We start from the raw sequence: 18,109 nt of genomic DNA, 5'->3' as shown, positions 1-18,109 counted from the left end.
CCCACCTCCAGTTAATGAAGCTGAGGCACTTTTGAACCTTGAGGCACAGGTGCTCAATGTCCAAGGCATGTGGTCGCTTTTCTAAGGCTGTTATTCTAGTGTTATAATAAAGGAAGAAAAACTATGGGTTAAGACGAGTAGTCCCGAGTTCCAATCCAGTCTTTGAAATTGCACACAATATGTAAAGGACATGTTAAAAAAATGCCTAGTGAGTAAGATGGGAAGAGAACTAATATTTTCTTCCGATTGTAAGCTTATAGTTCCAAAGCTTTAGCTCCATCTTGATGTTGTACTTCTGCCTCAACTCTTAAGTGATGACATTGACAAGCCATTATTTCAGATTTGAGCAACTGTGTTTTTGTCCTTATATTGAAGCCCACATTCTCATTACTGATTATATCCTGTCAGTAGTTTTTTATTCCACCATCAGCCAATAATATTACCAAAATCCTGCTTTAATTCTCTTAGATAGGCAGTGTAGATGTTTGGTATAGTTTTGTTGTTTGCTAATGGTACTCATGTCCTTTCTGCCTTGATGCCATGTGTGTTAGCATCTTATATTTGGGCTTGAATCATCATGTTCCCATGTCCAAATTAATTGCTGCATCATTTCACCCAGCCCTGTGATAATCTGTCCCTCTTCCCTGTGCTTGCTTTCTTATCTGGTCTGCAGTGGCCCTGACATTTAAGTTTATGGCCTGATTTCTTTCTGTAGAGGGTTAGTCATTTTAGAGAAACAGAGCTAAAATCTATCCTTTATTTTGTCCATTCATTTTTTATGCATATTTACTTAATATCCTCTATGTGCCAGTCATTCTTATATTTAGGTATGGGGATAATGGAGAACTTGCAGAATGATGGGAGACAGGAACATGTGAGCTACTGTTAACCATTAATTTTTGTAATACATATTTGTAATATGTATAGGTAACTCTGTGCTCGACAGTATTTTGACATTGTGGACACAAAAATGGATAAAACAATTCCTGCCCTCAGAGGATCTATAGATATGAAAACAGATGAGTTAATATCATGAAACATGTCTAGTGATAGAAGTAGAGGAGATAATATGGGAGCATGGATTGATACAATATGACAGTGATGAGTTAGGAGGGAGTTTGTATAGTGCATCAGGAGGACTAACCTTAAGGCAGATGGTAAAGCACAGCTATTTCTTAACAAGGGAGCTAGGCATAGGTTATTTGAGTTCAAATTCCCTCTCCTATTAACTCAGTGACCACAACTGTGTGATTCTAAGTGCTGATTAGTAGATCTATAACTTGTTAAATTAAAAAAGAACTCTTTTTAAAGAACTTATAAGTTTTTTAAAGAAAGAACTTATTTTATAAGTTTCATGTGAGGAATAAATGAATAATAAATGAAATAATTTATAATAAATGAATAAATGAAATAATGAGACAGTTCATCACATACTTAACTTAATACCTGACACATAGTTTATGCTTAGTTGTTCATCACTATTATTCTATAAGCAATGTGAGAATTCAAGAGGATTATATTATTATTTATTTTTTAATTGAAGTATAACTGACACCCAATGTTAGGTTAGTTTCAGGTGTACAACATAGCGATTCAACATCTCTATATATGGGCTCACCACAAGTATAGCTGCTATCTGCCATTATAATACCTGTGATTATATTCTCTCCTGCTCAGGAGGAGTTTAAGCAGAGGAATGATGTGGCCAAAACTCTCTTTGAGATAGAGCATAGTCATAATTGTAAGGGTAATAGTTTTGAAAAATATGTGGTAAACCCATTGGCAGCATTTAGCATGAACTGAAGCTTATAGAAGAAGCTTATCCTGGAGTTAGAGTCCACAGATGAATAAGAACCTAGCTGTAGTGTGAATGAGGGTCACCCATCGAGACTGTATGGAGTAGATAGATCAGTTGGCTGAAGACGGCATTGTGTGGAATACAGAAATACGTGGGGTATTATTAGAATAAGAAATGTTTATGAATGGTCATAGATGTATTTGGTAACAAGCAAAAAGCTTAAGGAAGCTTCGTCCTCCTGGTAAAATCATGGGAAAGCGTTCCAGAGAGAACAAAGAGCTGGTGTTGGCAAAGAAGTAAGAGCTCACTAATTTAACTAAGGGGAATAGACTGTGTGCTGAGAATAGCAAGTCCCAACACTGAAAATTTCAGTGAGGCTAAAATACATGAAGCAGTAGAGGAAGGATATAAAATAATGTAGTCAATGTCACTACGAAATATTACAGAGACCTCATAGTAATAGGTCCTCCAAGGATATAGTGGCAGCTTGTATTTGAGATTGGTCATTGGACTGGCCGAGGAAATGGTGGGGAGTCAGCAGAGAATGATTAGACTGCAGTTGTGGGGTTTTTTGGGTTTTTTGTCTTTTTTTTTTTTAAGATTTATTTATTTATTTGAGAGAGAGGTGGGGAGAGTGTACAAGTATGCAAGTTGGGAGAGTGGCAGGAGAGAATTTTCAAGCACACTGTCCCTGAATGGGGAGCCCAAACCTGGGGCTTGATCCCATGACTCATGAGATCATGACCTGAGCCCAAAACAGCAGTCGCATAAGCAACTGAGCCATGCAGATGCCCCAGTGCTCTGCTTCTTTGAGAGAATTCATTATGTGTTTGTTGATAAGTTAGGAATAAGGCTGAACTGAAAGTTATTTCCAGAGTGCCATGAATTTCCAAACACTGATGAGCCTCACTGTATTCTTTTAGTCACAGAAAAATTAAATAACAACTTGATGAATATGAGATCTGGTTATGCTATTAGAGAGAAATATAACCAACCTGTTTGCCTTCTTTAAAGGATTTTCCAGAAAAGGAGAAGTCTACAGCAAAAGCCTTGGAAGATGTAAAGGCAAACTTTTACTGTGAATTATGTGACAAGCAGTATCACAAGCACCAGGAGTTTGACAATCATATTAATTCTTACGATCACGCTCATAAGCAGGTAAGCCAAAGTGGGGGAAATCCTTCCCATTCCTAGATTTCTACCTGCAGAATAGAATGTACGTATTTGGCCTTATTTACTGTCTTCTAAGATACAGAGGTGAAACTATTTATTTATTTATTTATTTATTATTTTTCTTTAAATGTTGTTTTCAGCTTAAAGGTTAGGTGAAATATTTTTTCCTAGAAGTATCATAAACACGTAGGTGAATTTAAAGATGATCTAAAAGTAGACTGATACTTATTTGAGAATTATACATATGGGGAAAACTGAACCCAGTGAAAAGAGTGTCCTATTTAAAACCAACTTAGTAGTCAGTGGCAGAACCAGAACACTGAGCAGAATCAATTACAGGACTCTTTCAAAACCTCTGAGGTTTAGGGAATCCAAGGACTGTGGGAAAAGTAATTAAGCATACTCTTTTAAGAGAGTCAGAATGGTTACTTTATAGATGAACCACTGCAAATGAACAAATGAACAAAATTTCAGAGAGGCTAAGTTGAGAGGTAATTCAGATAGCAATGCTTCATTCCTTCTTCTAAAGAGATTATATATATACATAATCAGTTTAGATATTTTATACATGGCTGCTAATATTCTCTATTTCCAACTCTCCATGAAAGAGGAGGCTGTTAATCTTATCCTGTTAGATTTTTAACCTTGTTGCATGAGGTGTGGAGATATTGTCCACTTATGAATTGGGAGTGTTAAATACCCCTAAGACAGAAATCCCACCTGGTCAGAGGATTATTGCTAACAGCTATGAGGAGGTGCACACTCCTGATGCTGAACGGACCTAATATCTTGGAATGTGTGGGTAAGTCTTGTATAATCTAGACCTAAAATATTTATTCAGAGTAAACAACAATAAATATTTTGACGAACATTGCCAGTATTTATGACTGCATCCAAAATATTTGGCCTTGAGAGATGCAAGAAATCGGTTTCTATCTTTAAAGACATAGCATGTATCTGTAATTGGTCATATTTCACAGACAAGAGCAAGGACATGGGATAAACTGTTTTAGGACTGTGATTCCTAACTCTTACTGTGGATCATAATCACTTTGGAACTTAATAACACAGATGCCCAGACTCTCATTTGGGAATTGTAATTCAATAGTTCTGTGGGGGCTCAAGAACTTGCATTTTAAAATCATACAACATGGAATTTTCCAAGGATATTTAAAACTGAAGTATGAGGCTATGATCCAACTCCAACTCCGATCTCTTTTCTGCCCCCACCCTGCACCCCCCCACCATGTATTATTTTGAAGTAAATTCCAGACGTCATGCTATTTTGCCTAAACTTGTTTCAAGATGGACAATGGTGCTTATACAACATATCTGCTATCAGACCTAAAAAGTAACAGTAGTATCTTCATATCAGTTGGTGATCGTGTTTCTTTAGTTGTCTCATAAATGATTTTTAAATTTGGGTTTCTTAAAATCAGGCTCCAAAAACATCCACACTTTTGGTTGATACGTCTTTAAATTTCTTTTAATATATATTTAAACTATAGGTTTTCTAGTCCCTCTTTACATTTGACCTCTTGCAATTTATCTGCTGAAAAAACTGGGTTTTGCTGAATGTAAACCGGTGTTGTCTTTTTTCATTTTCTCTGTCTTCTGTATTTCTTTTAAACTGATTGTTACACAGAGAGATCTGAACAAATTCCAGTTCATATTTTTTTCCTTGGCAAAAATATATCACAAGGCATTTTGTATCCTTCCATAAAGAGGCATATGATGTCTAGTTGTCTCTATTTTTAGGACTGTAAGTTTGGGAAATGGGTTTAGATGCTACCAGTGTGATCCACCCATCAAGTACATCACTTACATTTTTCCACTAATGGTTTCTGTAGTCATAGATGATCATTTGTTTAAATCCCTTACTTCATTTGGAGTTGTAAAATGATGATTCTAATTCTATCATCTTCTTGTCATCTATTAGATGAACTATATCTATAAAGAGAAATCCCTATAATTCCCTATAAGAATCACTCCCAGAAGATTTTATGTAGGTGGTCTTAGGCCGCATCAATACAAATTCTCCGTATATGTAGATATAGGATATAAATAACCAGAGAAGGTTCTCATGGGAGAGCTACAGGTGATCTGTACATAAACATACTTAAGTCGTTGGATGGGATAGGATAGGATGGCATCCTTCATGTGGAAACACAAGAATTGAAGGCAAGGAAATAGAAGAGCACAGGGCATCTTTTCAAACTGTCGAAAGTATTTGGCCTATGAAGGGGATGAATTCTCCACATCTGACCGATGTGCCATAGGCTCCCTTATACTCTGAAATTCTGCCTGATCACTTTCCCTTTTTATTAATTTCTTCAGTCTTATTTCCATTGACTTTCCAATGTGTTGAAAAAACCACCTTCCTCAATTCTTTTATCTGTGCCTGCCTGCCTGCTTGCTTGCTTGCTTGCTTTTTCTGTAGGTTTACCAGCATTTTAATATTCCTTGGTATGTTCCTCCAAACAGGGATTGAGTTTCATATATGTGCTGTTGTGCTACTTGGGAAAAATGGGCCAATTTGGTCTCTTCCGGGAGCCTGCATTCTAACTGGGGAGACAGACCTGTCAACCCATCTTTAAAATACATTGATTTAAGTGTTCTAGAAATTACATACCTAAGATACTAAGAAAACCTACAAAACTGATTTAAGAAAGAAGAGAAGACAAGTGAGCTGGAATTTTTAAAGAATGAATAGAAATCAACCACACATTCAAGGATGGTAGGGCCTCTCTGATAGAAAACCTCTATCAGGACATACGGCAGTTATAAAGCATGACCCGAGCACAGACAAACTGCCAAAGATTCACTATGGCCACTAAAGTCACCGTCATTATCATGAGGAGCTCTTTAAAAACCTTTGAAACTGTATTTCATTTCTCTCATTCTTCTTTTGCAATAGATCTTGCTCTCATTCTTCATTTTGTCTCTTTTCACCATTCATGATTAATCTCACTGTTGAATCTGCTAGGACCTTTGAACTGGACTCCCCACCTCCAGTATTTTCCCTTCCTCCAAACCAGGCTATCCACTTAATGGCTGAATTAATCTTCCTAAACTACCACATTCAATGTGTGATGATTGACTTTTTCAAAAGTCTGAGCTACTTAGTCTGTCAATTCAAAACGTCCATAGTCTGGCTCTTCCTTCCATTTCCAGATTTATCTCCTGCAACTCCAGAATTTCCCTACAGTTTCTCAAAAGATGCCTTATGCTTTCCCACCTGCTCATCTTGGCTCATAATCTTCCCTCTTCCTGGGATGCCCTCCCATTTCGTGGCTGTATTTCAACATATGCTCCTGCGTATTTAATGAATAGATTGACAATTTATATCTGGATATTCAAAGAGCTGAAGTCTCATGGTAAGCGGATTTAACAGCATTTTCCAAATTCTCTTTGATCAAAATCTATTAACATTGTGCAGAATTTTGTCCAAGCTGCCCACTTTGGAAAACAATGGAATAATTGAATTTGTGGTAGACCTTAGAAGACTGCTTTCTTGGGTAATGTTGAAACCCTTTTATCTGAAGATTTCTTTTAGCCCAAAATTTTGACAATAACTTGAATTTTAAATGAAGCTGAGTTTACAATTTCCCTTTTAAATGAAACTGAATTTTATGTACAGAAAAAGGAAGTATGCACTAAAGTAAAACATGCAAGTCTCTCTCTCTCTTTTTTCTTTTAATTCCAAAGTTAAATATGTCTATTTGCTTCTTGCTTCAGTAAGGGCTCCTCTTGATTGTGAGGATGATTATAATGATAGTGGTGAGGATTTGGCTGAGAGTATTTTTTGGCCCGAGTAATATGAATAGCTTCTATAATTTTATTTTCCATGTGGATTCAGACAAAATATCTGGCCTCTTCTGTTGAACTTCCAACAAGAAGGTCTTTTGGGTATACTCTGAAGTGAATCTAAATTCACATGAAATTAATTCTGTCATTCATTAATAGAACAGCAGAGAGCTGGAAACAGGGGAATCTGAATTCTTATAATTATTTAGGATCTTTCAGTTTAGTAAGTGATTTCTAAAGCTTTTATATTGTCTTATATCTAAATAGCAGTATCATGTGTTATTTTATTATAAAGATTATTATTATTCAGAGATATATTGTAAGTCTAGAGAAGTAAGTCAATACATAATTTTAAAGAATAAAGTAAAATAGTCTGAGATTCATAGCTTTTCATTAATCCCATTGGGCATCTTATATTATTTTTTTATAATTTGATCAAAAATTAAGATATTTCTTGGTATTATTGGTAGAGAAGGATAGTTCATCAGTAAAAAAGCTGATTTTTTATTATTTATTCAACAAGGGGAAAATTAGTTTCTAGCTTTGACAACCCAACTCTCATAGAACTCACATTTTGGGAAATAACTCAGTTGTGTTCACTATTGCTTTGAACTTCTTATAATTCCATGTAAATATTGAACATTGCCACTAAACAATTTGAATATATATATATACAAATTACACTCACTTGCAGGAAGACAGTGGTGTAACTATTAATATAACTAACATGTTAATAATAACTAATTCCTTGTGAGACTATCTACAAGTCATAATTCCTTTCTCAAGATGGTGAGCTGCAAGTGTGTAATATGGAAATGAAAACCACATGTCTTCACATGCAGCAAAAATCTCTCCTGCCCAGAGACATCCTGGCCCATCTCAATTTAGAAAAAAAAAAAGAAAAAAAAAAAACAAAGGAGCCTGATCCCCATACAAATAACCCATAAAAATATCTTCAATAATAAAAAACAAATCTACTTTAGATCCTCCACATGTGACATTTAATCCTCCTAATCTTCGTTTGCTTCACAATTGGATTTATTTTCACTCAGGAGGAGCTGTTCACTTGTCAAACCTGAATGTGAACTCCAACTGATTCATTCTTAAAATATTGTTTTGGATTCTCCCCAGCTCTACCTGCACAGGATAAAATAACAGAAGAGAGTCATCCTTGCTATCTTGTCTCCAAGAGGAAAAAACACCCAAAACTGCTAGAGAAATTCAGTCCAATTATATCTTGCTTTGTTCCTACAATAAGATTTATATTTTCTCCAGATACTGCCCAAATTGGCCTGATAATATATTTCAGCATAGTATGTTTAAGTTACTAGCCCTCTTAATGTATCCACAAAACTTCAAGGTCTGGTTAATTTGTAGGATTGGCAAGATTGAAGAAATATAAACTCAACCAACTAGAATGGAAATTCTCAGAAATATATTTGTTGGTAAAATTAAATACTATTTACTTCCATTTATATTTTGCATTCTATAAACCCAGGTTTCTGGTCTATATATTCCTCACCGTCCCCACTGTCCACCCCCTGGAAATCAGCCAGCAGCAACTGGAAACTCCATCAGCAAAAAATTACAAAAGACCCAGAGCTGATCTTAGGTTCTGACTCATCAGTCAGTGTTGCTAAAATGCTGCTCTTACCCTGGCTAAGAGGCTTTTTGATGTTAAGGTTGTCTCTTGATGGAAACATAAATTGAAAATCTATATTCTGGCTCTTTCTGTATCCTAGGTGTGCCAAGTACTTTCCTGTCTTAAGGCATTTGGCATATATCTCTCTGCAGTGCTCTTCCATCTGACCCTCGCTTCCTGGTTCTTCTTCTGTGTTTGTTGGTATCTCAGTGTCCCCTTCTCTGAGGGATCTCTCCTTCGTGCCCTACCTCAAGTGGCCAGTTGTCAGTTCTCCAAGTCTTAATACCTTGTCGGCACTCGGTGGTGGTTGGGCTGGACTTAGGCTGGCTCTCCAGAGCCACTTGTTCCACATATAAGAAGTCTGTGAGGTCATCCTTAAAGCTTAGTAGCAGGAAATCAGCCATGGTGTGTGATGGGAAATCTCCAGGCACTACAAACAGTGCTTGTTGGGTTTTGTTTCATTTTTCCAGAGTATTGGTATATCAGCACACCATTGCTTATTACTCTGTAAAAACATTTTTTTTCCTTTTGAATTTTTTAACCCTCTCCCCTCTTCCCTGCCATTAATTCCACAAAGAGATGAACAGAGGACTGTTGGTTCTATTGGCCACGTACCTCTGTCTCCTTCAAATGTAGAGCTGTGCCTGGCACATAGTAATGATTTTTTTTTAAGATTTTATTTATTTGACCGAAAGAGACACAGTGAGAGAGGGAGCACAAGTAGAAGGAGTGAGAGAGGGAGAAACAGGCTTCTCACTGAACAGGGAGCCCGGCGTGGGGCTCAATCCAAGGACCCCAAGGACCCCAAGGACCCTGGGATCATGACTTGAGCCAAAGGCAGACAATTAAAGGTAGAGCCACCCAGGCACCCCAATAGTAATGATTTTATAAATATGTTTTAAAAAGAATGAGTAACAGAATAAGTTCCTGTAATTGACCATGCCCCCTCACCAACGTTAGTATATTCATCCACCATTGATTAATTACTTCCTTTTTTCCAGTCTTATTGAGAAATAATTGACATATATTAATATGTAAATTTATGGTATATAGCATGACGGTTTGATTTACATATATTGTGAAATGATTGCAAGAGGAAAAAATTTCTCTTATGATGAGAACTCCTAGTATTTACTCTTTTAGCAGTTTTTCTTTCTTTCTTCTTTTTTAAGATTTTATTTATGTATTTGACAGAGATCACAAGTAGGCTGAGAGGCCGGAAGCAGGCTCCCTGCTGAGCAGAGACCCCCGATGCAGGGCTCAATCCCAGGACCCTGGGATCATGACCTGAGTTGAAGGCAGAGTCTTTAACCTGCTGAGCCACCCAGATGCCCCTATTAACAGCTTTTCTATGTATTGTATAGCAGCGTTAGCTATAGTTATCATGTACATTACATCTCTAGTACCTATTTATCTTATAACTTTTATACCTCTTGACCATCTTCCTCCAATCTCCTCTCCCCCTGTTCCATATCTGGTAACTGCAACTCTGATCTTTCTTAACTTCCTTCCTTTCTTCTATCTTTCTAGCTTCCAGATTTAACATATAAGTAAGATCATACAATATTTGTCTTTTTCTGACTTATTTCACTTAGTGTAATACCTTCAAGTTTCATCCACATCAGAAGTGGTAGGATTTTCTCTTTTTTGTGCCAAAATAATATTCCATTATGCAATGTCCATGGATATTTAAGTTGTATCTGTGTCTTGACTATTATAAATAATACTTCTATGATCTTGGGAGTGCAGTTATCTTTTGATTTTGTGTTTTTGTATATAGTGTTCCTGACCTGGCATTGCTGGGTCATATGGTAGTGTTATTTTTAACTTTTTAAGGATCCTCCACACTGTTTTCCTTAGTGGCTATAACAATTTACAATTCCACCAACTGTGTACAAAGGTTTGCTTTTCTCTACATCCACACCAGCATTTGTTACCTCTTGTCTTTCTGATGATGGACATTTTAACAGGCATAAGATGGTATCTCACTGTGGTTTTAATCTACATTTCCCTACTATCTAAGGATCTTGAGACTTTTGCATACGTTCTTTGGAAAAAGGTCTAGTCAGGTCCTTGGTGCATTATTTTTTTAATTTATTTATTAGAGAGAGAGAGAAAGAAAGAGAATGAGTAGGGGAGGGGGCAGAGGGAGAGAAAGAGAAGCAGGCTCCCTGCTGGGCAGGAAACCTGACATGGGACTTGATCCCACGACCCAGAGATCATAACCTGAGCTGAAGGCAGACAACCAACCAACAGAGCCACTAGGGTGCCCATTGGTGCACTTTTAAATTGAGTTATTTGGATTCTTTTGCTATTGAGTTGTATCAGTTCTTTATATATTTTGGATATTAACCTTTTATCAGATATATGGTTTGCAAATATTTTTTACCATTCCATAGGTTGTCTATTCACTTTGTTGATGGTTTCTTTTGCTGTGCAGAAGTACTTTAGTGTCATTTAGTCCCACTTACTTATTTACTTACATATTTATTTATTCATTTATTTTGCTGTGTGTATTTTTGGTGTCATATCAAAGAAATCATTGCCAAAAGCCGTGTCAAGGAGCTTTCCTCCTGTTTTCTTCTAGCAGTAGAATTGTGTCTCAGCTCCCTTCCCTGGGTGGGCAGGGAAGGGCTTACTTCAGGCAACTCTAAATTTCTTGAACAAGCTTTCCCAATGAGAAGAGCAGGGAGCATCCTCAGCCTTGGCTATGAATTAATCCCTCTGCCTGTATGTCCTGATCTGGGGGCTATCCACTCTGGCCACGCACCTCTGCTCAAGCATCACTGGGCCATGTGTACAGTGTCAGGGAGTTGTGGCCATTCCCTGTGGTCGGGTGGAGCCTGGAGACACTCTGTACAAACAGTGAGGATCTGACTCAGTTCCCTGCCTGAATTGGGCAAACCAGGTCTAGGACCAGCAAAATTCTGCATTTTGAGGATGCACATCAGGGAGACTTGCACCCCACAGAGTTCCCTGGCCACATTATACCCCTGAGCTTGTTCTATAAATGATCAAAGCCTCTAGTTTTGGGTGTTTCAACTGGGTCCGCCAAGACTTATGTGCTGGTTGTTGCAAGCCCCTCCCACATTCCCAGTAGCTGACCCCACACATTCCCCTGCAGGACCTGCAGGGCCAGATTTGGGGCTCTCATTAGTGACCAGTAATGCTGTGGGTGCTGGTTGTCCCTCCCAGGTTCTCCTTCCCCCTTGGAGGAACCAGAGGCTCAGGGGAGATCTCTCCACGTGGTGCTACACTGGACTGGGGGAGGGGCATATAGTCAAGGTGTAGCTGCTTCTCTTCCTCTTCTAATGTGGGCGGCTTGGTCTCTGAGGTGTGGAGGGTGCTTCATCCTCACTCCCATTTTCCAGGATTCTCTTTGTGGTATCTTGTTTTTAAATAGTTACTAACTGTTCTTCTTGTAAAGGGGAGGAAAATCAGGAACAACTTTAATTACCATCTTGGTGATGTCACTCCTTAATCACTTATTAAATAGAGAAAGGTTAATGTTGTAGTAAACAAGATGGGAACCCCCCCCCCGAGTCCCAAGTTATTTGTAATTACTCAAAAAATGTTGTCATGAAAAACCCTTTTTATAATTTAGAAAATATTTGAGCTCATATAAATGCTGATGTGGTGTGCCCCTTTAAAACTTTTGATGTTATTCTGTAGAAAATTGCTAGTCTTCAAGGGCTTCTAAGCAAGCAAATGAAATGATCAGATTTGTGATTTAGCAAAATAAACCTAGAAGCAGTTTAAGGGATGGTACAGAAGGAGAGAGCTTAGCTCTGTGATCAGATATGAGGCTAAGACCCACGAGAGATGATCAGACCCACTGTACCAGTGACAATGAGAGAAAGTGTGAGAAAGGGTGCTTTCAAAAGATTGTCAGTGCCTTGAAACACATGAACACATGGTCTACATCACTAATAATCAACTAAACACAAACTTGGAGAGTTTTTTTTTAAGGTTGTCAAATATGATAAAAGAATGTTACTACCCTCTGTTGACAAGATGTGAGAAAATAAATACTGTCAAACAATCCTTGTGAGGATATAGAGTGTTTTAGTCTTTTGATGTTCAGTTCGGATTATTTATCAAAAGCTTTAAAATGGGAATTTTCTATCAACAATTCCATCTGGCATGTATTCTAGAAAAATAATCAAGTGAATTTCAAGATTTATGCATGAGGATGTTTAAAATAGAAAAATACTGGAAGCATTCTAAACATACAATGAAAAAAATGACTAAATTATGATATATACAGAGTGGACTACTATGTAAAAATTAAAATTGTGTTTTGAATTTGTATTTCACACAAAATTTAATTACTAAAGGGAATGCTTGAATACTTGTTTATTTTTTTTTTTTAAGAATTTTTTTTTTTGGGCGCCTGGGTGGCTCAGTGGGTTGGGCCGCTGCCTTTGGCTCAGGTCATGATCTCAGGGTCCTGGGATCGAGTCCCACATCGGGCTCTCTGCTCAGCGGGGAGCCTGCTTCCCTCTCTCTCTCTCTCTGCCTGCCTCTCCATCTGCTTGTGATTTCTCTCTGTCAAATAAATAAATAAATAAAATCTTTAAAAAAAAAAAGATTTTTTTTTTTAATTTTACTTATTTATTTGAGAAAGATTGAGAGAGCACAAGCAGGGAGGAGGGGCAGAGGAAGAAGAAAGAGCAGACTCCCTACTGAGCAGGAAGCCTGAAACAGGACTCAATCTCAGGACCCTGAGATCATGACCTGAGCCAAAGGCAGACATTTAACAAATTGAGTCTCACAGGTATCCATGAATATTTATTTATATCAAAAATTAAAAATGAAGGGGTGCCTGGGTGGCTCAGTGGGTTAAAGCCTCTGCCTTCGGCTCGGGTCATGATCCCAGGGTCCTGGGATCGAGCCCCACCTTGGGCTCTTTGCTTAGTGGGGAGCCTGCTTCCTCCCTCTCTCTCTCTCTGCCTGCCTCTCTGCCTACTTGTGATCTCTCTGTCAAATAAATAAATAAAATCTTTAAAAAAAAATTAAAAATGGGGGTCTGGGTAGTATAATTGGTTAAGCACCTGACTTTTGGTTTTGGCTCAGTTTGTGATCGCAGGGTCATAAGATCAAGCCCTATGTCAGGTTCGACAGTCAACATGGAGTTTACATAAGACTCTCTCTCCCTTTGTCTCTGTCCCTCCCCCACCCACTCTCTCTAAAATAAACAAAAAACCCAAACAAACAAAAAAACAACAAAAATTAAAGATCACAGAAGTAGAAAACAATAAGTAAAAGTATATACAATTTGGTCCTTATCTTTTTAGATAAGTTTCTAAACATTTACATTGAATCATAAACTTTTGTATATAATATAAACATAAAATGTGATTGTATTATACATATTATTCTGCCTTCACAAATTGTCACTTATATTTTGTCATTCCATAAAGATTTATATTCTATTGTGTTGTTAAGTCAATACCCAGAATTTATATCATTGTGACATGTAAATTGTTTTTTCATTGGAGCTTCATAGGTGCTATGATTACCTTATGATTATGTTTTCTTTCTTATACAGCTCTTTCCTCCTGGAGTTAGAAATTGCCTAAGTCTTAAATTTGCTCAGTTTTATGTCAATGGCTATTACTAATTTATCTCTGAACTATCTACCATATGTAATAACAAAGTCTTGATTTAAAAAACATTAGATACATGGGGCAATAGATCAGGGTTTTTTTTTTTTTCCTTCTTATTTTAGAGAAATGTGTGGTAGACTCCTCTGTCTTTTGGCTGCTGTCCAAGTAGATTGCACTCCACTCCAGCTGCACAGCTATTGTGTTTTTTATCTTCATCCTGTGACCGCTTTTGCTTCTTTCCAAGATTGTATTTCTCATTTCCTTGATCTCATGACTTCCCATGTCTTATTTCCTCCTTTTGGTAGAGCCTAGTCTCTACAAGGTTTCTACACACACAAGGTAGAAATTGGGGGCCCATGTCTATCAGTAAATGTAAATGTGTTTATTCTACTCTCATTCCTGATTTATTTTTCAACCAGGTTTCAGCTTTTAATGTTATAGTTGAAAGTGATGTGTCATTTTCAGTCCCAACCCTTTCTTTCTGAAAACTTTCAGACATGTCTCTTCATCATTTCTTCTCATAGCAAACATGTATTTACCGCCAGCTGTGGGCCAGACACTGTTCCATATACTGGGAGTAAAAAACCATGCAATCATCTCCATCCCAGTGGAGCTGACATTGTAGTGAGTGCAGAAAAATGGAAAAGGGAGATAGAAATAATAAGATATATAAAGCACTGAATAGACCTATGTGCTCTGGAGGAAAATTAAAGAATGTAGTGTGTAAGGAGTGCTCTGGGCACATAGAATTTTAATTAGAATAAAGGTGTTTATTCTACTCTCATTCCTGATTTGTCATTTCACAAATCAGGAATTCAGTGATTCCTGATTTCAGCGAAGACCTTAAAGAAAAGACAATAATAAGCAAAACTTAGAACATGTAGGGGGCCACTGATTTATCTGAGGGAGACTATTCTAGGCAGAGGGAATGCCACATGTGAAGTCTGGGAATTAGGGTCATACACAGTGTTCCAAAGACTCCTAATATGCTAACATCCTACAGTGACTTTGGTGTGAGTCACTTTTCAATTACTGTGCAGGACATTCCATGGAATATTTCAGTTAAGAAAGTCATATCATGGGACGCCTGAGTGGCTCAGTTGGTTGGGCAGCTGCCTTCGGCTCAGGTCATGATCCCAGCGTTCTGGGATCGAGTCCCTCATCGGGCTCCTTGCTCAGCAGGGAGCCTGCTTCTCCCTCTGCCTCTGCCTGCCATTCTGTCTGCCTGTGCTTGCTCTCTCCCCCCTCTCTGATAAATAAATAAAATCTTAAAAAAAAAAAAAAAAGAAAGTCATATCATTTGTTTTGGGAATTTTTTAGTAGTATACTTGATAATTTCCTCATGTGCTATATTTGATAATTTCCTCATGTGTTCTCTTTCTTCTTGTTCAAATTCTCTTGTTTGGATATTAGAATTCCCTAATGAATCTTCTAAATTCTTTATTTTTCTTACTATTTTCAGTGCCTTGGTGTTTGTGTCAACATTCTGGGAAATTTGCAGAATTCTGTCTTCTAATTTTTTTTTTATGATTTTATTTATTTATTTGACAGACAGAGAGCACAAGTAGGTAGAGAGGCAGGCAGAGAGAGACGGAGAAGCAGACTTCCTGCTGAGCAGAGAGCCCGATGCAGGACTCGATCCCAGGACTCTGGGATCATGACCTGAGCTGAAGGCAGGGGCTTTAACCCACTGAGCCACCCAGGCGCCCCATCTAATTTTTTTTTATAAACATATAATGTATTATTAGCCCCAGGGGTACAGGTCTGTGAATCACCAGGTTTACACACTTCATATTACATACCCTCCCTAATGTCCATAACCCCAACATCCTTTCCCTGACCCTCTCCCCCCAGTCACCGTCAGTTTGTTTTGTGACAGTAAGAGTCTCTTATGGTTTGTCTACCTCCCGATCCTATCTTGTTTCATTTATTCTTTTCCTACCCCCCGAAACCCCTATATTGCATCTCCATTTCCTCATATCAGGGACATCATATGACAGTTGTCTTTCTCTGATTGACTTATTTCGCTAAGCATAATACCCTCTAGTTCCATCCACGTCATCACAAATAGCAAGATTTCATTTCTTTTGCTGGCTGCATAGTATTCCATTGTGTATATGTGTGTGTGTGTATATATATACACACACACCACATCTTCTTTATCCATTCATCTGTTAATGGACATCTAGGTTTTTTGCACAGTTTGGCTATTGTGGATGTTGCTGCTATAAACATTCAGGTGCACATGCCCCTTCAGATCACTACATTTGTATCTTTAGGGTAAATACCCAGTAGTGCAATTGCTGGGTTGTAAGGTAGCTCTATTTTCAACTTTTCGAGGAACCTCCATGCTGTTTTCCAGAGTGGCTGCACCAGCTTGCATTCCCACCAACAGTGTAGGAGGGTTCCCCTTTCTCCACATCCCCACCAGCATCTGTCATTTCCTGACTTACTAATTTTAGCCATTCTGACTGGTGTGAAGTGGTAAATCATTGTGGTTTTGATTTGTATTTCCTTGATGCCAAGTGATGTGAAACACTTTTTCATGTGTCATCTGGATGTCTTCTTTGCAGAAATGTCTGTTCATGTCTTCTGCCCATTTCTTGATCGGATTATTTGTTCTTTGGTTGTTGAGTTTGCTAAGCTCTTTATAGATTTTGGATATAGCCCTTTATCTGATATGTCATTTACAAATATCTTTTCCCATTCTGCCAGTTGTCTTTTGGTTTTCATGACTGTTTCCTTTGCTGTGCAAAAGCTTTTGATCTTGATGAAGTCCCAAAAATTCATTTTTTTTCTTTAAAGATTTTATTTATTTATTTGACAGAGAGAAAGATCACAAGTAGGCAGAGAGGCAGGCAGAGAGAAGGGGAAGCAGGCTCCCTGCCAAGCAGAGAGCTGGACGTGGGACTCGATCCCAGGACCCTGAGATCATGACCTGAGCCGAAGGCAGCGGCCCAACCCACTTAGCCACCCAGGCGCCCCCCAAAAATTCATTTTTGCCCTTCCTTCCCTTCCTTTGGCGATGTTCCTAGGAAGACGTTGCTGTGGCTGAGGTCGAAGAGGTTGCTGCCTGTGTTCTCCTCAAGGATTTTGATGGATTCCTTTACTCACATTGAGGTCCTTCATTCATTTTGAGTCTATTTTTATGTGTGGAGTAAGGAAATGGTCCAATTTCATTTTTCTGCCTGTGGCTGCCCAATTTTCCCAACATCATTTGTTGAAGAGACTGTCTTTTTTCCATTGGACATTCCTTCCTGCTTTGTCGAAGATTAGTTGACCATAGAGTTGAGGGTCTATTTCTGGGCTCTTTCTTCTGTTCCATTGATTTATTTGTCTGTTTTTATGCCAGTCCCATACTGTCTTGATGATGATAGCTTTGTAATAGAGCTTGAAGTCCGGAATTGTGATGCCACCAACTTTGGCTTTCTTTTTCAATATTCTTTTGGCTATTTGAGGTCTTTTCTGGTGCCATATAAATTTTAGGAATATTTGTTCCATTTCTTTGAAATAAATGGATGGGATTTTGATAGGGATTGCATTAAATGTGTAGGTTGCTTTGGGTAGCATAGACATTTTCACAATATTTGTTCTTCCAATCTATGAGCATAGAACATTTTTCCATTTTCTTGTGTCTTCCCCAATGTCTTTCATGAGTACTTTATAGTTTTCTGAGTATAGATTCTTTGCCTCTTTGGTTAGGTTTATTCCTAGGTATCTTACGGTTTTGGGTGCATTTGTAAATAGGATTGACTCCTTAATTTCTATTTCTTCTGTCTTGTTGTTGGTGTAGAGAAATGCAACTGATTTCTGTGCATTGATTTTATATTCTGACACTTGACTGAATTCCTATACAAGTTCAAGCAGATTTGGAGTGGAGTCTTTTGGGTTTTCCACATATAGTATCATATCATCTGCAAAGAGTGATAGTTTGACTTCTTCTTTGCCAATTTGGATGCCTTTAATTTCTTTTTGTTGTCTGATTGCTGAGGCTAGGACTTCTAGTACTATGTTGAATAGCAGTGGTGATAACGGACATCCCTGCTGTGTTCCTGACCTTAGCAGAAAGGCTCTCAGTTT

General features: G+C 37.9%; 1 protein-coding gene across 1 annotated transcript in view; it reads left to right on the top strand.

Moving 5' to 3' along the window:
- Window positions 1-18,109, top strand: part of ZNF804B (zinc finger protein 804B) — a 512,406-nt gene that overhangs the window by 402,672 nt on the left and 91,625 nt on the right. Inside the window, exon 2 of the mRNA XM_082692323.1 lies at window positions 2,813-2,956. Coding sequence (XP_082548449.1) covers window positions 2,813-2,956 — 144 coding nt within the window. The remainder of the gene's footprint in view (window positions 1-2,812; window positions 2,957-18,109) is intronic.

The sequence above is a fragment of the Mustela nivalis genome, assembly GCF_964662115.1.
Source record: "Mustela nivalis genome assembly, chromosome: 12".
In the NCBI taxonomy this organism is placed as follows: domain Eukaryota; kingdom Metazoa; phylum Chordata; class Mammalia; order Carnivora; family Mustelidae; genus Mustela; species Mustela nivalis.
This window is presented reverse-complemented; position numbering and strand designations above follow the sequence as displayed.